General features: G+C 33.7%; 1 protein-coding gene across 3 annotated transcripts; it reads right to left on the bottom strand.

Moving 5' to 3' along the window:
• Window positions 1–2615: 2615 nt before the first annotated feature.
• Window positions 2616–20847, bottom strand: LOC126823294 (coiled-coil domain-containing protein 42 homolog). Of its 3 annotated transcripts, none has more exons than XM_050552042.2 (8): window positions 20676–20847; window positions 15384–15489; window positions 14838–14942; window positions 13740–13825; window positions 11461–11632; window positions 9243–9475; window positions 6266–6356; window positions 2616–3038 (listed from the first exon to the last, which is right to left on the bottom strand). In XM_050552042.2, the coding sequence occupies exons 1-8, from the start codon at window positions 20729–20731 to the stop codon at window positions 2940–2942; spliced, it is 948 nt and encodes a 315-aa protein (XP_050407999.1). In that variant the 5' UTR covers window positions 20732–20847; the 3' UTR covers window positions 2616–2939. The 3 variants fall into 3 exon arrangements, with proteins under 3 accessions (XP_050407999.1, XP_050408000.1, XP_050408001.1); XM_050552043.2 differs by having other exon boundaries at window positions 2616–2820; XM_050552044.2 differs by lacking the exon at window positions 20676–20847 and adding an exon at window positions 19416–19579.
• Between the last annotated feature and the right edge of the window lie 72 nt (window positions 20848–20919).

The raw sequence follows: 20919 nt of genomic DNA, 5'->3' as shown, positions 1-20919 counted from the left end.
GCCGAGTCACAAAGCCAGCCAAAATTTTCCCCGCTAACATTTACCAATACGACATATATATCCTGTGAACTACTATGTACAATGCATTCGTCGGTTTTATCTGCGTCCGTGTTCCGGCGTAATTCATAAAAACTCAAAAAAAAATAATTTGCAAACTTTTAATCTCGTCGTCAGATACGTGTTTTCCCGTCACAGATTAATGTCGGTTTTCCTAGACTGGGATTCTCGGAAATCCACGCGGCCAGCAGGCTGGAGTCCAACACTGAAACTATTCAATTGTTTTTCAGATAACTAGTATCATTATGTATAACAATCGTTGTGAAAATAAATCGGAGAGATTTCGATTTGACAGTTTTTACGTATTTTTGAAACAGGTTTCAAAGTGTGTTGGTTCTGTTATGCAAGATTTTTTTAGACGTCCAAAGTAAAAGTTCGGTGCTAAGACCATCTAAAGATAAATTTTAAATGTTCCTATTATTAATTAAAACAGGTTTCGCTTTAGTTTTTATATTTTACGTTGACATTTTATTGCTTTAAATCTTCCTAGTGAAAAAACGGTAAATTTCACCTTTTGACCTACAGGGTCACTAAGACTACAAGTGAAGTTAGCAAGTTTACATTTTTTATTGAAAATGTGATTACTTTCGATCATTTTCAGCTTCTTTTCATAATACAAGAATGACTGTGCATTCACTTTCAGTGCAAATGAACCCATTTGACCTTTGACCCCGAATATCTCGAAAACGCACCAACGGCGGACTGATTACCACTCGGCATCGTATTCTACCCAAAATTTTACTCTAGAAAAGTTGGGTCTGGTTTTGTGCCCTTTTGATGGACACCCCCCCCCCCCCGCGCTGAGCCTCCGGTCTATAAGGCTATGTTATGAGAACCTTTAGCCAAAAGTCGACCAGGTTACGAATCCCAGTCAATCGTATGAATTCAAAATCTTGTACTTAACCCAAAATGTAGGGGCCCCCTAAAATGTGGGGGGGGGGGGGGTCCGGAACATATGTACCTATTTTCCCTCCATACATACGGTACTGAAGATACATTTTGTAATATCTAAAAGAAGAGTTGACCATTCTTGCTATAATAACTTAAAAATAGATAACGAAAATTTAATATAGTGAAAATTTCAATCAAATTATTTTCTTCTGAATGTTTGAAGTTTTGACAAGGATTAGGCTAAATAGTTTCGATTTTCAAGTAGGCTACAATTGCTACAATAATAAACGACGTCTCGATTTTCCTGATTGAATGCATATAGCATTTGAAAAAAAAAATGCAATAGACAGATTTAGCATTAAAGATACATTAAGGGAGATTAGATAAAGAGCTGGCACTTCTCACTATAATAGTTAAAATCTAGATAATGTAAAGGCAATTTGCTGAAAAATTTCAGTCAAATTGATCCACTCTGAACCGAGAATTTAGGATTGAAATTTCGGCCTAACCTTGATCATCATGAGTAAAGTCCGTACAATAAAAACATAGTCTCGATTAACCATTTCATGAAAGAATCATGAAAGAAAGTTGAGCAGCAAGTTGGATCCTAATCCAATAAATATTGCAGGCTAGTGATGAAATCGAGAGTTGATCTTGGTCTGGATAAGTGAATTAATGTCTAATTAATAATTTAGATAACATTTCGGGCCTAAAGAAAGACCTGAAATAGGTAGATTTAGCTCTTGCATAATGTATGTTTAAGTTATCTATTTATTTTGGGAATGAGGCCGGGGAGATCGGCCTCACTTTTGAATCAAATATATATTTGGGTAACGCATGAAAGCTAATCTGTGTGTGTGAACAATTTTCTGGGTTCAAATTTAGCCAACAACAACAGAGTTTTATGGTTAGGAGTCCTAACTTTAGGACTCTCTTCTCTGGCTAGGTTAGGGAGAGAGTCAGATTAATACTGGTCAAACTGCATCAAACTGTTAGCATGGCCATTGTGATTACCACATTGGGCGTATCAAGGGGTGGGGATCAGAAATGGCTTCTACAGTCAGCGTACTATATTTCCAATTTTTTGGGGGGAGGCCACCTAAACACCTACCCGTTTATGGTTCGTACATTCAGCACTCCGAAATGGTACTACAACACTTCAATATGGAGATCAGATGTTTCTGCCCCCCCCCCCTCCAGCAGCCAGCTCAAAGCCTACCCGTTGTGTGCTGTTCCTATATTCAGCACTCCGAATTGGTACTACAACACTTCAATATGGAGATCTGATGTTTCTGCCCCCCCCTCCTTAGCTCAAATTTCTGGATCCGACCCTGCAGGGTAGTAATACTTAAAGATAATTAACAATTATCATTCTTGGTGTTTACCATCCACTTCCACAGAGGGTGATATCGCAGATAAAGCGCCGAAGTGGCCATATTTTTTCATTTTATATAACACACACGGCATTGAGGTGTTTCCTGTGGGAGGTAATCAGAGTACCCGGAGTAAATCCACACATACGCTCACACCAGGGATTGAAACCACGACTGCAAGCCAGATGTGACAATTACCAGGATTTCACAAATTTCAGCAGCTTTAAAAACTACTTGTGCAGGTAGTCTACAAGAAGAATTAAATAAAGCATAATATATGACAATACACAAAGAAAGACTTTATATATATTTTATTTCACATTACCAAAACTTATCCAGATTTACATATCTACAGTATTTTATTATAAAACATTCAATATAATTTAACAAATTTAACTTGTCCTTAACTAGATGAAGGAGGAATATACGAGGCACTGGAGGATTCCATTTTCTTGATATCGTTCGTAATCTGAGCAAGATCTTTGACAAATACCTCAATCTGAAAACGCGAGAAAGTCAAACAGTCAGCAATGGTGAAATAAAACAATTCATTCAATAAATTAAAAAAATAAAACACTCATTTTTGTAAGATGTACATAAATGAATTGTTGTGGTTAGTTAATAGCTTGATGAAGGTGCAAAATATGAGAGATGGGATGGATGACTCTTCCGTAGCTCAATAACAATATCAGTTAGATCTCTTACAAACACAAATATCTGAAAAAGAATTAAAAAAAAAAAATGTGAGAAATGTTTTATTACTACTAGCATTAAAAAGTACAAAACTTAACTAACAACAATTAGTGTTAACATAATCAATATTAATATTTGTGAAACAGTGTGCTTAATGCTCATATAAAAATCATTTATATTCCAAATAGTGAATATTTAGTGAATATCTAAATATCTCTCTACAGTAATTTTAATAAGTACAGGTGACCCATGTGATGTCTTTTTACTATTAGTGATTTTCCGTCATGACTTACACATCAATAAATATTTAAAAAAAAAAAAAAAAAAATTATTCTGATTACAAAAATTGCTGAGATTTGAAAAGTAATTTTGTTGTTTGAGAGATATTAAATATTAAATTGAAAGGAGTTAATTTCTATCAATTTTAGTGTGTACTGACCTTTTAAAAAGATTAACCGGCAGTGATACATGCAGCAAAAACTTCAGAATTACCACATTAATATAATAATTTAAAATTGAGGCCATGCAAAAAAATAGTAATTTGGTTCTCAGATTTATAACTGTAATTGTCATCTTCCTACATGTGTTTCTCAGATAATCATTAAAAGAAGAGATATGGGGTTTAATGACAGACCTTGTGACACAGCGTGCACACCACTAACCAACCTTCCTCCTTAACAGAAATCTGAATAACTTGTAACAAACATATTCCATGGTTCTACATGTGACCTAAATTGTTCCCAATTATATCCTGTTGAAGTCTAAATATCTGATTCAAAAGGATTATAATTATATGTAATACAAATTTTTCTAATGAAAATAAAGAAACTTGCCACAGCATGAAATAATTATATGAAAGAAATGAAAGACTCAGTATGTTTTCAGATAATTAAAGATATATTAGTTAAGAGTTTAATAAAAAGTTGGTCATTCTTGCTATAATAATTCAAAAATTGATGATAAAAAAATAAAAAAATTGGAAATTTCATTCAAATTACTTCATTCTGAGCCAAGTTATCATTGTTTGTAGTTTTGACAAGATGTGTGCATAGTGGGAACCAGGGCACTGGTATATTCGAGCCTTAGCCTCGCATTCCCATTTTTAAATTAAATTTTTAAACGGTGAACCATTCTAATCTTGTTAAAATCTTGAGTATCCAATGCCATCGAGAGTTGGTTATGGTCTTGTTTTGTTAATAAATGTCTAATTAATTTTATATAACTTTTCAGGCCTAAAGAAAGACCTGCAATAGGCAGATTTAGCTCTTGCATAATGTATGTTTAAAAAAAATGTTTTTGTTCTTAATAATCAATGTAAAATTGTATTCTAATCATAAGGCCATATAAAAAAAAAAAATTCTGCTTCCACTCTGAAATACTGCAACATGACACTCACACTCTAACTATCCTCAATGATAATGATTACCATAGGGGTTTTTATTTGGAAATTATAAAGTAGCCTAATTACCTAATCAATCCAGCCTATTATTAACGATAATTGGGTTGAGTGGTAGTTATACACTCAGTACAGTATATCAATTTTGGAATATTGAATATTATTCACCATATCTTGATGTCTGATTGGGCATATTCCTGGTCGGACAATTTTGGAAGTTCAGAAAATAGTGTCGGACATATCCGGTATATACGAGCAAATTCCCATCACTGGACTATACCTTTGAAAGCCATTTTTAGAACTATTTTAAGATAATGAAGATTTAATAACCTGACACAATCATGTATCATTTAAATTAATTGCATAACAAATGTATTGGAGACTACAATTACTGAATCAGTTATGGCTTGTCTTGTATTCAGTATAGCGTAAACAGGACCAAGTTGTAATTAAAGCAGCATGAATAAGCAGATAAGATAGATATAGAACCTTGAAAATCTCCCTCACACAGATTTTTTTGGAAGGATAGTTTGGCAAACAGAATATTAAATTTGTCTAAATTACCTAGGAAGATGATAATTACAGTTCACTGTAAGTTATGAATGATTCTGACCAAGCCAATTTTATGAGTACATTATTGTGGTAATTTTCCCCCAAGATTAAGAAAAACATTGTAATTGTTAGAAAATGAAAAACAAAAAATCAAAGAACAGGCCATTCTGTTGTGGAACAAACATAAGATCCTGAAAAACTGTGAAATGCACAAAAAAAACCCAATAAAAATAAAATTATCATGCAATAATTTCTGAAAATAAAAAGAAATGTGAGTAAAATTACATTATAAATTGTATTGTACAATACAGAGTTCCAAAGAAGCTAACCCTCTTTAAAGTGTTGAATTATTTTGATCTGCTGTGTAATTTGAATTAATGAGATGGAGCAAGCTCTATACAGTTAAAATTTCATTGTGAAAAATTAGATGAAATTGATTTCTTTACTAAATTTAGTTTTATTATTGACTTGAATATTCTATTAGAACATGCTACTGTATTCAAAAATAAACCCGTTTCCTGAATTTTTAGAATAAATCTAAGCATAGCATCTCCCTTGAAAGTCCTGGATACTCCAATCCCCCTGCTCCCAAAAAATAAAATAACACTCGCCCACCAAATTAAACTTATCAAATATAATTATTTTTAGAACAATCTAAGCATCTTTTAAAGGCCTGGGCCCGATTCCTAGAAAATTCTTAAGCACGTTCTTGTGCTTAGATTTTAAGTAGACTTTGCATTTAAGTTGTGTTCCCAGAAAATTAAGTAGGCTTCAGTGTAAGCACAAGCACATTATTATGTGTTCCAAGAAAAAACTTAAGCATAACTTAGTTCTTCTACCCTGAAACCATTTTATTTATTTGCCAATTAGTAAACAACACAACACGGGCTACTTTAAGATTAGGCACTCTCACAATTATTCAGTCTGTTTGCATGTGCTTGTGGTTTTTTTTTAACTTGTGGCACATTTTATAGATTGGGGTCGTGTAAATGCATCTAAATTGACCATTTGCAGGAAGCAGTCGACCAATTATGACGTAATTCGCATACCAAAATTGTTTTTTATGATGTTAAGCATCGTAGTCTCAGTTTACCAGTCACAATGTGCTTACATAAGAACGGTCTTGAGAATTTTCTAGAGACGGTATTTTATAAAGTTTCTTACGTAAGCAAAAGTGAAGCATGACTTTGTGCTTACTTTAAGAATTTTCTAGAAACCAGACCCTGGATTGTCCAATCCATTAATTTGATTATTACTAAACAGTAACAACAACATAAAAACAGTATAAAGAATTTATAATGACCTGATTTAATTGTTCTGATGTTTCTTCAACTTGATCTGTAGGGGGCTGTTTTTGATGTTTCTTCACCAATTGATGTAAATTATGTGTTGCCCTGAAACAATATATAGTTTAAAAACACCATAGAAACATTTATAATATTCTCCTATTGTGGAGTCATAACTGATGCAAATATTACCCTAATGGATTCTTAGAGAGACAGAGAAATGATGTTTAACGTCCACTCGACACAAACTAGATCCTTTTGGGACTAACAGTTGGTTCAATTTTATTTCAATAAAGCCATAGTTATTTGATTACCTGGTTAACTTGGTTCATTTGAACCATTTTTTAATTCAATATCTACGATAATATATACAAGACAATACTCTGTTTCCCGTTGTACCCGACATGTGGCGATGATATTACGATCATACTGCAGGCCTAAGTTTAGGATCTATTACAATTACACAATGTTACTAAGAATAGAATAAAATAATTGGAAGGTGTCTATTGATTGGACAATAATAAAGAAATAATTTCGGGCTTGCAAGTAAAATTTTTATGATTGGTTAATTTGACTAAAAACCAAAGTAGAATTCTCGCGAGAAATTACAAGATATGACGTGTAGAATGTCGTAACAAATCTACTATTATAGAGCCATTTTCTAACCTTTATGAGTATATTTTGAATGGTGGTTACATTTCTAAATAAATATTAAACCAGTTGGATATAGTTAGAAATGCTGGGAAGAAGTATTTGGATTGGATTAAACAATAGCAAAAGTCAGAACAAGGTCCGTTGACTTTGCCGTACGACTGCGAGTGCTATTAATATTTTTATTATTTAGTTGTCAACATCGTAAGGCGACAGTTACATTCTAAGATTGTCACACATCAAAGTTAAAGGACAACAGACAACTTTTGTTACAAAGAGGATCATAATGGGACACAACTCTATGTAATGGTTGACATCTCCGAATAACCGTACTGTTCAATTTGAACCGTTTAACAGCCCAATTCTAACCATTTACGGTTATCCGACTAGCCATAGCATTAGTTTTTAGTATTTGGAGGAAACAGAAAGACTTGGAGATAACCCACGAGATTGGACAGTCAACCCAAGCACGTACGAGTATCAGATCATAACCACACACACTACTTGACTCAATGACAGACCTAATGAACAAAAGCACACATGTAAGATCATTAGACCCCCATAACCGCCCCCCCCCCCCCTTCTCCCAAATGTCACATTGTGATTTCATAATCAAAACAGGATAGTGCTTGTATGGTATGAAACCAGCGGCTGCGCCTACATTTTGCATGAGATGGATAGAGAACAAGCTAAAAACAAAAACGATTTTTTGTACAATCAGGGGCCATAATCCAGAAAGTTATGGTCTGAAATGCACAAATATCAAAAGGGACTGAGATTTTTTGAATATAAAGATATGTTTTAAGTTTCATCAAAATCAAATAAAAATTGTGACCTCTAGAGGGTATTACATACTTATACACAATTTGCATACAAAGAGCGGACTTTTTGTCGGGCAGTTTCATTTCAATTTACCCGAAATTCAAATTCAACCTTCATTATGGTGGAATGGTGATATATCTAAACGTTTTTTAAAATTAGAAAAAAATTGTGACCTCTAGAGAATCCACAAGCTAAAAAATGCAATTTTTCGACCAATCAGGGGCCATAATCCAGGAAGTTACGTTCAGATATGTGTGATTATCAAAATGAACCAAGATCTTTTATATGATAAAAACATATATTTAAAGTTTCATCCAAATCAGATAAAAACTGAGGCCTCTTGAGGGTCAACAACCTTGATATACCATATTTTTACACTATTTGCGTACACATTATATCTGTCAATTTTAGTCTGATTTTCACGAAATTCAAACTCAACCATTATTAGTGTATAACTGTGATATATTCACATTTTTTTTTTAAATCATTTAAAAAATTGTGACCTCTATATAGACCACAGGCTCAAAACACGATTTTTCGTACAATCAAGGGCCATAATTCAGGAAGTTACGAAATCGATATCAGCGAATATTTAAAGGAACCAAGATCTTTTGGTTATAAACATGTATTTCAAGTTTCATCAAAATCGGATCAAAATTATGATCTCTAGGAGGTCCACAACCTTCATATACCAAATGTTTACATTTGCGTACAAGGGGCGGTCATTTGGTTTGACAGTTTTGGTCTGATTTTCACGAAATTCCAACTCAACCATCATTAGGGTGTAATGGTAACGGTGATATACTAAAACGTTTTTTTAATTCAGATAAAAATTGTGACCTCTAGAGGGACCACAAGCCAAAGACGCGATTTTTCTTACAACCAGGGGCCATAATTCAAGAAGGTACGATTCGATATTCGAAAATATCGAAAGGAACCAAGATCTTTGGGACATAAACATGCATTCCAAGTTTCATCAAAATCGGATGAAAATTGTGACCTCTAGAGGGTCCACAACCTTGAGAGAGATGTTGCAATAATGAAACATTGAACATTTCTTTTTTCCTATTGTGATGTCATAATCCAATTACTATATATTGTATTATTATAATATAAAAGGTAAGTACTGTGACATCATAATAGCATGGTATGACTCAATTACCAACTGCAACAAAGACTAACCACGCTACAGTAAAGATTCGTATTTCATATTGACATTCTGTGGAAACCTGTGAATATTTCAAGCAAGCTTCTTTTATCAGTGTTATCTCAGTTTAAAAATCTGTTTTTTTAAAATGATTTTACACATTAAATCATAAGTTTATCTGTATTTTGTTTTAATTTTAAGGTTAAACTCTTTGTTTTAAGGCATGTTAATTAAATGGCAGATAAATTTTCCAGCTGGTAAATTTGAATCCCTCCAAGTAAACTTTTTATATAAAATAAGCCAGAAAGTGTGTTCATCATCATTAAAATGAGGGATAGGGCCCAATACCCATAATAAGATTAAATGATTCTTACATCTTTATCCTGCCTAATAATAATGTTTTCTTAGCAGCAGTATTTTTGATATGAGTCCATTTTGATTCCCATTTAACAGCTTCACTCTGTGCTTTATCTAGACGTGTTTGGAGACCAGATAACTGATTATTTTGACTTAGGATCTGATTGTCTTTTGTTTCAATATATTTCATTAATTCTTGTCTTTGGTTTTCAATAACATCCTGATTTTTCTGCTCTCGTTCCACTAAATCCTAAACGAAAAAATAAACAAAATGTACATAAGAGATTGAATAATTAATCTGCATGGTCAAAGCCTGGACACAAAGTACCTGCTATAGACTTTGTTGGATGCAAATTATCACATAAAACTTAAACTCCTTCATCCCAAATTTCAACGACCTTTACCAGAACCGTATCCTAAAGTAAGCAGTTTAGCAAATTTATAACCAATGTAATATCAAATGTTTAATTTTTAGTTTAATATTAAGGAATTTGTGTGCTTGCCACATAGCAAGCATTTTTTTTTTACAATGTTAATTCTTTTGTTATTCCAACTTTATTTGCATATAATTCCTTTATTTAAGCAGTCAGAAATCATATGTAAGTTTGTTTACCTCTACCCTAACCATAGCTATGACTAAGGCAAAAAAAAAAACCCAGCGGCTGCCAGGCAGGATACGCCCACATTTTCCAGAGATGGATAGAGAACAAGCTAAAAAGAAAGTGATTTTTCCTGCAATCAAGGGCTATAATTCAGGAAATTACAATTCGATATGCGCAAATATCGAAAGGAACCGAGATCTTTGGGTTATAAACTTACATTTTAAGTTTCAACAAAATCGGATAAAAATTGTGACCTCTATAGGGCACTCGGCAAACCTCAACAGATTCCAGTACCCTACATCCTAATCTCGGCTGTATGACCAAGTCCGCCATTAGAACTACTTTCAAGTTCCCGGATTACAATGGCGTTGTCCATGGCGACTAATGACGTCATTGATGACGACGTATTTGAAGAATGTTATATCATACAAAATTTTCAAAGTTTGAAGCTGTTTTTCTTTCAAGTTTATCCAATTTTCTTTAGACAAGGACAAATTTGCACAGAAAATTCTACACTCTTCGAACGACGCAATTTTGAGAACTTCTTTCTTAATGCGGGCAAGTTTCCCTTATAGGCGTAGGTGCATATCACTTACTGTCATACAGCCGAGGCTAGATGTAGGGTTACGGAATCTGCCGAGGTTTGCTGAGTGCTCTATAGGGTCCACAACCTTGATATACCATATTTTTACCCTATTTGAGAACGAGGGGCGGCCATTTTGTCTGTCAGTTTTGGGCTGATTTTCAGGAAATTCGAACTCAGCCATCCTTAGGGTGTAACGGTGATATAATAATACATTTTTTTAAATCCGATAAAAATTATGACCTCTATAGGGTCCACAAGCTAAAAATGCGATTTTTCGTACAATCAGGGGCCATAATTCGGGAAGTTACGTTCTGAAATGCGCGATTATCAAAAGGAACCGAGATCTTTGGGTTATAAACTTACATTTCAAGTTTCATCAAAATAGGATTAAAATTGTGACCTCTACAGTGTTCACAAGCTAAAATCGTGATTTTTCGTACAATCAGGGGCCATAATCCATGAAGTTACAGTCCGATACATGCCAATATCGAAAGGAACTGAGATCTTAGGATGATAAACCTATATTTCAAGTTTCATTGAAATTGGATAAAAATTGTGACTTGTAGACTGTTCACAAACAATTGTGGACGGACAGGGGCGACGACAATATCATGTCATCAAAGAGTCAAACAAAATGGCAGCTGATAAACCTTGTTAATACTGTAATATATAGACAAACAGTAGTAAGAAATTTTATTTTAATCCCTTCAAGTGCCTGTGGATTTTCATCTTTCCATACAATTTTTATAAAATTTGGGAGACAGGGAAATTTCAAGTAACTTGCAATCCCGCCAAAAGCTGTTGAACAAAATGGGATTAACTACAGTTATATATTTTCAGGCAAGCCCTTTCATACAGTAAAGTTTACTTCATAAAGTAACACAGAGCTGCATTTAATGTAATTTACTAAGAATATGGGTCTTGGGAACTCAAGTTTTTTTGTCATATTCAAAATTACTTCACGCAATTTACTTTTCTCTCTCAAATTATGGGTTGTAATTTATCCTACATTTTATCTCTAAACAAACCTACAAATTAAAACTTTACCATGTGAGTTGCAGTGAGAGTATCATATCTAGCTATTATATCACGCATTTCATGAAATTCTTCACCAGCTTCTAAACATTTCTCCATATATTCATGATAGATTGTATAAGCTTCTAATTTTTTCTGTAATTTATCTTTTGATTTCAAAAATTTTTCTGTTTCCTCTTTTAACCTAAGATAAATAAAAATAAAAATTATTTGAGTCATGAGGTTAATACAGATATATCTTACTTATCACAGTGGTCAATTTATTTCAATACCACATTAAGATTTTGGATGTTCAAGATGCAAGTCTATTTATGCAATCTTGTGTATGAATATTTACTTTAGCCTCAAACAACCACTATGGATGTCACTAATGAATATGTGTGGGATATTATCTTCATCCACAATGTCATAAATCTGTTCAAAAAGTGACCTCCATGATACTACTAATATTAGTTCTGTGCAATATGGGAAATTTGGGATATTTAAATATACTAAGATTGGACTCACTTCTATCAAAAATGGCTATTGATTGCTGAATCTTATATTTACGATTTTAAAACTTCATAATGAAAACTTTGGGTATTATTAGTCCATGATCAAGGATCTCCACTAATAATTAGTCAGTGAATAAAATTCAACATTTTCTATCATTTGAGCAACAGATAAACAAAACAAAACTCGCCCTTTAATAATTACTGGTAAAGTTTATATTATAAAAACATTTTTAAAGGCTCTGAACGTCATTTAAGGAGTCCAACTTCATTAGCCCAGGTGGAGAAGAACAGTAGGACGTTCAAACCATTTCATTTTCAAATAAAGAGCTGTTAACAATCAGTATTTACAAAGATACGCTGGATATGGTCAAAATGAACATAAATCAAAACAATCCAAAGTGTTGTCGAAGTTTATCTAAATATCAGTAGATTCTTATTACATAACAAATGTTAATTGATTGTTTTGATTTTTATACGCCCACATGGAAATGTGGTCGTACATTGCCATCACCCATGTCTGTCCACAATTTCTTGTGAACACTCTACAGACTACATTTATCATCTGATTGTTTTGAAATTGATATATAATGTGGTTTACATTAGTGAGATAAAGAAGTCTAATTAAGTTCAATAATTTCAGTTTCACTTTGTTGCACCTTGTGAACGACAAAAGTTATCACCCTATTTGTATGATTATATGCATCATTTAAATTAGTTAAACATACATTATGCAAGAGCTATATCTCCCTATTGCAGGTCTTTCTTTAAGCCTGACATGCTATCTAAATTATCAATTAGACATTAATTAACTTATCCAGACCATAATCAACTCACGATGGCATCGCTAGCCTATGTTGTTTATTGGATTAGGTTCCGATTTCCTGTTCGACATCTATTCATAATTTAATCAGTAAATGGATAATCGAGACTATGTTTTTTATCATACAGACTTAAGTAATGATGATCGAGGCTAGGCCGAAAATTCAATCCCTAAAATCTTGGTTCAGCGTGGATCAATTTTTTAATGAATTTTCAGAAAATTTCCTTTACATTATCTAGTTTTTAACTATAGTGAGAACTGCCAGCTTTTTTATCTAATCTCCCATAATGTATCTTTAAATGAAGAAGCCTAATAAATTCCAGCAATTTCCGTAAATTATGTTTAGAATTATGGCCCTTGTTTCACTTTGTTGAACCATGTGAATGTTCTAATGACAAAAGTTATCATCAAATCTGGATAAAATTTACATGCATGATTTAAATTAGTGAAACAAAGAATTCTATTGAATTTCAGCAATTTCTGTAAGTCACTTCCAGAATTAGGGTCCTTGTTTCAGTTTGTAGAACCTTGTGAACCCTCAAACGACAAAAATTATAATCTCATCCGTATGAAATTGTCTTGTAAATGGTCCCAATTACCCACAAAAGAATAAATATGTAACAACCCTTGTCGACCGCTCGGATGATTTAGCTGCTGTGGGCGTATGTTTCTTTGCCTGACAACCTATCTTTATTATGGCTGTTATCTATGGTTGTTGTAACTAAAAGTTATATCCACTTTGACCAAAGCCTAAGGCCACTTTGTTAATAACCCACAAGCTGGCAAGATCCTTAAGTTTCGCCGAACTCTGTAGACGAGCCTCTTTTTAATTCGATAGCATCTAAGCTAGAAAATTATCTGCCTGTCTTTGATATTTTGATCTGGTTTATGAATTGAATTAAGCTGTGGAAAATTTGATATTTTACCAAAAACGCAAATAGCACAAAGAGGCTTTAATAAATAAAATATTATCTCACTTTGATATTTCTGTATCCTTTTGCTTTCTCATATCTTTTTCATCATTTGTCTTTTTCACAGCACGGGCTCGTTTAGAATCATTTTCCTAAAACAAACAAAAAATATATAAATATTCAAAAATGTTTTACATGCTTATACTATAGTACCATCATGTCGCCTTTAAGAACAGGGGAATAGATTTAAAGAAAAAAAATATTAATAGTTAATCAACTGGACCTTCACTGATCAGGTAAAAAGAAATGTGAAAATAACAATAAACCCGGGATTATCTGTTAATTAATATGGATTTTCTCACAAAAATGGATAAATATTATCGAATGCATCACAATGGTAGACAGTAGTATCGATGTTGATACAAAATGACACGTTTACAGAAGTTATTCAGAGATTTGATTCAAAGAATTTTCGTTCCAAGCATGTTTCAGCGACGGCCAAATTTACCGATGCAAGTATTGATGTTTGCTTCCAATGCATCCAAGCGTAATATTTAATTGATGTCAGCACAAAAAATAACACTGAGATTTTATTCCCTTGAGTGGCTGCTTAATACAGATTCTACTGTACTTGTAGGGTTATATAGAGATGTGTAGTTGTACGTTTAATATAGAGGCATGAAGTTATATACAGACATGCACTTGTAGGGTTATATACAGATATGAACTTCAACTTGTAGGGTTATATAGAGACATGAACTTGTAGGATAGAGACCTGAATGTTTTAGGGTTATATAGAGACATGAAGTTGTAGGGTTACAATGAATCATAGCTGTGTTTTTCTTTATTTAGTTTGAGTCATTGTATGTGTCTTTGACTATTCTCCGTCTACGGTTGTATGCCGTCTGACTTACCATGTTTTTATTTGCAAAATTCAAATATTCTTCATATATATATATTTAGCCAGGTGTGCCGCTATTTTTTCATGTGTTCCAAGGTGTGCCTTTGACAACAAAAGGTTGAGAACCACTGATATTAGTGATATAGAGACATGAAGTTGTAGTTTTATATAGAGACATGAAGTTGAGGGTTTATATATAGACATGAAGTTGAGAGTTTACATGTATATAGAGACATGAACTTGTAGGGTACACATAATATTACCTTCAGAAATTTATCAAACTTGAGCAGTGATTCCTTCAACTGATATTCCTTTCTTTCTAATTCTTCTCTTCTCTGTTGTAAACTTTCCATTTTCATTTGAAATTCCTTAAAATAACCAAACACCAATATTGGCAAAACACGATGTGTACATGTAAATATTTAATCAACCATGAGAAGTACATACCGGTAAGCTTATTTTGTAACAGTTTACCATGTCTCATATACATTACATTTACAGAAGATCATTTCAAATATATAAATTACATAGCTAAAATGCTGGTAACACAACACTCATCAAGTCACCATCTGCAGTCACTATAGCATATATCATCTGAGCAACATTTTTGTACCACATGTAGCCTGCTTAACAGCAGCTAACAATTATCTTGTTAATGTGTAGTCTTGTTAATGTGTAGTCGATTGAGTATTGTAGGTTTATGAAGCACTTTGCCTATTTGATTATTATTTATTTTGCATCAGAAATGTTACTTTAAGATATGTCTCATCAAATTTTCTCAAAATGTAAGTAATAAGTAAATCAGCTACCTCTTTCTGGGCTGCCAAAGCCTGCTCAACTTCGGCCATTTCTCTTCGTTTCTCCAGAAGACGGGTGGCTGGTGTAAGATGGTCATCCTCCCGCTCTGGCATCTTCCTGAAATAATATTTAAGTCTACTGCAAAACAAGAATTTATTGTACTTTATGTGCCAGCACCTTACTAATTGACAAAACCCGTAATCAACTTTCTAGACCACCGAATGGCTTAGGTATTGATAGGATTAGACAATACCCACCATATCTGCATTAAATGCTAACATACGGCTGGCCTTGTCGAAATTTTCCGGTAATGCATGGCGTGACTCACAGAGATTGTTGATTAAAGGACTGACAAACAAAACTTCTCTATATTATTGTTCAAAAAATACCCTTCCCAAAAAAGTATGGGATATTGAAATGCAAATACCTATGCAGGTTGTGATATGATAAATAGTCATGGACACTTGACATGCTTTGAGAGCATGTTCACAGATGAAGAACTTATCGCCCCAACAGAACGACTGAGCAGCTGCATATGCGACACGGAATAGCGCCATACACGTGGGAGGGGTTCATTGTCAAATTTGACACCTCAAGGAAGGGTTGATGAAAACTGCCGCGCGCTGGTTTATCCTATCCATGTTTGCTTTCCTATCGGTCCTTGCATAAGATTTACTGTTTAGCGTATTTTTGCTTTAGTGTGTTACGTTTAATTTGTAATGAGACGTCTTCAACATGATGAACGTCTACGTGCTATTGGCATGCTTCAAATGAGTTCTACACAGCGAGCAGTAGGCAACATGCTTAATGTGTCACAGTCTGTGATCAGCCGACTGTGGAACCGGTACCAACAAACACACAATGTTGATGATAGACCTCGTTCAGGTTGTCCTGAGCACAGGATCAATACATTCATACACAGGTCCTGCGAAATCGAGGACAAATGGCCAATCAGCTTTCTGTAAATTTGTACCAAGTTACAGGAATTTGAGTTACACCCCAAACGATCAAAAATCGGCTACATGCAGCCCATTTGCATGCGCGACGACCACGTGTTGTGCCTCCATTAACTCGCCAGCACATGGCAAACAGATGTCAATGATGTAGGCAGCGTAGAAATTGGGGTCATCGTCGATGGGCGCGAGTAATGTTCTCAGATGAGTCCAGATTTACTCTGGATTTCACCTATAGGCGTGCTTGCATTTGGAGTCGTGTAAATGAGCGTCATGCTAACGTTAACATCTGACAGCATGACAGCATGGTGTGGGGAGGAATCACCATGACTGGCAGAACAGACTTGCATATTGTTCAAGGAAGGGTCACTGGTGTGTATTACCGTGACCACATCCTTGCACCGATAGTTCTGCCCTTTGCTCAATGTGCAGGTCAACGTTTCATCTTTCAAGATGATAATGCCCGTACCCACCGCGCTCGTGTCGTGAATGACTACCTCCATTTGATTATCCATTTCAAGATTAAATCATGAATGAAAGTTGAGCAGCAAATGGGATCCTTATCCAGTAAGTATCACAGGCTAGTGAGTTGATTATGGTCTGGATAAGTTAATTAATGTCTAATTAATAATTTAGATAACATTTTAAAATAATCGTTGTATTTTAACTTTCGATATATTTTGGCATAGCCGGAGACAGAGCACATAGCTACGCTACTTTTGATTTTTGATTTTCGGCAAATCTTCGCAGATATTAGGCACCAAATTTAGAAAATTTAAATTTTTACAAAAAAACTTTTTTATTTATGAATATTTTTTAGTCGTGTTTTACACAAAATGAACGAGTCATCTGACTTGGGCAAAAATGTTTTGTTTCAGTAATTTTTCTTGGCCGCCATTGGCTAATTCAGTTTTTCAGTCCTAGATTAATTATTTATTGTTCGATTTGTATAAAACAAAGTTCATATGCTCCGGTGTCTCAATTGCGATTTTTTTTGTTACCGATAGAGTTATCTGTCGGCAGCGGAAGTGGCGTAATTTTACCAAAAACTACAATTTTGACAGGTACCATTTTTCGAAAGCAAATATTTTTTTTTTTTTTAAAAACTGATATAACTAAAAGAGTGTGCCCTTTAAAGGCACAAAAAAGTGTGAGCTCAGTTTTTTTAATTTCGATTTCATTTTCGAGCAAATTTGATTAAGAGGTGAAAAAGGGTGTAAAATTGACCTATTTACAATTCATTCAGGCTTTTCAGATTTTAAAATATTTCTACGTAACTTTTATAAACTTGTAGCTATAATCCATACGAAGAAAATGTATGTTTAAATTAGTTTATAATATAAGCAGTTACCTACAAATGTGCAATTTTGCATAAGTCACTGTTTTCGTTATTTTGCCTGTAAAATAGTCAATTATTATTGGATTTTCACAAAAGTGACACTATTTGATTCAAAAACAAGTATGCATCGTATCGAATTGATTACAATTTAAAATTGACACTGGAAGAGACGCCATTTTGTCAAAAAATGCATTTTTAACTTTTAAAATCAATATTTTTTTCAACCAAGAATTATTTAATATGTATTAATAATTTTAACTTTTGGTTTACATTCACATATTAATAAAATTCATACGGTCATATAGATTTCCAAAAATTATTTCTAACTTGTTCAGTTGCGGAGAAATAGGCGATTTTCAACAGGTCACTTTTCAAGGTTTTTGGTCCATAAAAGTGTCAATTATTATTTGATTTTCATAAAAAATTTCACGGTGTGATACCTAATGCCATTTACAATTTCATACAAGTAATTTAAGATTTTCATTATCACTGGAAGTAACGTCATTTTGGCAAAAACTGTATTTTTAGCCTTCAAAACAGATATTTTATTCAAATGTGTCTGATTTGTAATGTTTTTAAAATTATGATATTTGATTCCAATCAACAAATAGATTGAATCCATACGATCATACAGATACCAGAAAATGGTTTCTAACTTGTATGGTTGCAGAGAAATAGACGGTTTTCTACAAGTCACTTTTCAAGGTTTTTGGTCTATAAAAGTGGCAATTATTATTCAATTTACATAAAATTTTCACAATGTGATGCCTTATGCCATTTCCGATTTCATAAAAGTAATTGAACATTTTCATTATCACTGGAAGTACTGTACACTTACATGTAATAAAATGAATTGATATTGCTGGATTTGGTTGATTCGGCATCCATTTTATTTGATGTGTGCCATGCTTACATGTATGTGGAAACCTGTTTAATGGTTTCATTGGTACCGGAAGTGACATATATTTAGGGTAACGTGGCACTGGTCAAACCCGTCATTACTGCATCGCAGTTCTAGTATTATTTTTGTTATTACAGCATATTTATAGTGTGCTCTTTCATATAACATGTTTAGGGGTGCTTTACAAAGTGACAATGTAATCATAAATACAAAAAAATTATGGACATATGTTAACAATTGTATGTACCAGAGTCAGTTACATATTATGTCCTATTATTAGTAATAAGAAAAGATCATATAATATAGAAAACAGCATGGAAACCATGTGAAAGTAAGTATAGTCCATTATTAGGCCCTTAGCTATAGATGGTTTATTAAATAATGAATTTGTGGTAAAAAAAAAAACATTTTTTGAAACATGAAAGTAAGGCAGTGGCTATTTGCCACATGTGGTAAGCAAGAATTTCAAAATAGCCTTACCCGATTTTAATAAAACAGATTATGTCAATGTCAATGTAACTCACAGATGGTCATTAATAATATCTCAAAGTAGCTAAAATATCGGCCACTTCCGGTTAGTTCTTTCCGAGATATCAAGTTACCACACATTTCATGTGGCATGACTGCAGACCACAATTATCAACCGATATTCATGAAACTTACAGAATATAATAACATTAATAATATCTTGAGTAGGCTAGCCAAAATTTTGATCACTTCCGGTTAGCGGTTTCCGTGATATCAGGTTACCACACATTTCATGTGGCACAACCACAATTATCATCCGATTTCAATGAAATTTGCAGATTATAATTAAATTAATAATATCTCATTAATTGATTATAATTACTGGGAAAAGGTAGGCTTCTGATATCCAATATTTAAGACAAAATAAACATTTTACTAATGGCATTGGTACACGAATCGTGTACCATAGTGCGTTTCATCGTCATTTTAACAAGTGACCAGAAAGAGCGAGGCTAGACATAACTCATGTCATACGACGACACCATAACTTATCTGGAGAGCATGCACAATAAACTGGAATAACCAGATGCTAGAAATTTCTATTCGGTTGAGACTCATGCCGTATTTCGCTGGACCTAACTCTGTAACTCATTTGAAATTAGAGCCAAAACGGAAACAATTGAATGTAAATCAGTTTATATACAATCAGACTACATTATATATGTGTGTTGCGACCCATTTAGGTCAATTTCTAGGTCCCAAATATTAGCGATTTAGCTCCTTTAAGTAGTTTGTTCATAATTGAAGAAATAAGGACAATATTGGTGCCAGTCATTATCACATGTGATAGAGCTGGTTAAACACATTCCAAATATACTTTTAACACAGAGATCATTGCTACAATAGCTGAGTAATACAGGTTTCCCGAATCGGAAGTGACGAACGCCAAAGGAAAACAAGAGTCACCACTCTATATAACTGACTGAAGCGACGAGTGATAACAGATACACGGCCGAATTTCTGCTCTCTAATAATTCCTTCGAAGACCAAAAGTTGTTATATGGGACTGTAAGAGGATATCTGACAATTCAATAAAGTAATTGAATGTCATTAGGCCTAGATAAGAGAACACAAGAAAAATAGAAATAATCCATACATTCCCTTGTTTATATTCATTCTATTATCTAGGCCTATACCTTATAAAAACATATGCACAGACTTTTTCTATTTTTCTTTAATGTTCTCTTATCTAGTGGCAGTCAATTCTTTTTATGAATTGTCAGATATCCTCTCACAGTCTCACTCAACAACTTTTGGTCTTCGAAGGAATTATTAGTGAGCAGAAATTCGGCCGTGTATTTGTATCACTGGTCGCTTCAGTCAGTTATAGGCCTATAGAGCGGTGACTCGTGTTTTGCTTTGGCGTTCGTCACTTCCGATTCGGGAAACCTGTATTACTCAGCTATCGTAGCAATGATCTCTGTGTTAAAAGTATATCTGGAATGTGTTTAACCAGCTCTAACACATATGTGATAATGACTGGCACCAATATTGTCCTTTAAATAAAATTTACGATACGATCGATCATTCGATGGTATTGGTTCAGACAGTACGTAGAAATTGACTTAAACATCACACTTACACGAGGAGTTTATCCTCAAACGTTGTTCGGAAATATTCTTCTAAACTGACAGTCATCTTTGCGGTTCTTTAATAAAACGATATTTAATAATCATAAAAAATAACACTCCTTTACACTTCAACGATACACAAGCGTATGATTTTAGGCCGCCATTATTCAACAATGAGGTCGTTTCCGTGGCAACTGGTAGTCCCGAACAAAATGATTTTATTGGAGATAAGGAATTCAAAATTCAATAAACTGC

The sequence above is a fragment of the Patella vulgata genome, chromosome 6, assembly GCF_932274485.2.
Source record: "Patella vulgata chromosome 6, xgPatVulg1.2, whole genome shotgun sequence".
Lineage (NCBI taxonomy): Eukaryota > Metazoa > Mollusca > Gastropoda > Patellidae > Patella > Patella vulgata.
Note: the sequence above shows the minus strand (reverse complement) of the source record. Positions and strands in the feature narration are given on the sequence as shown.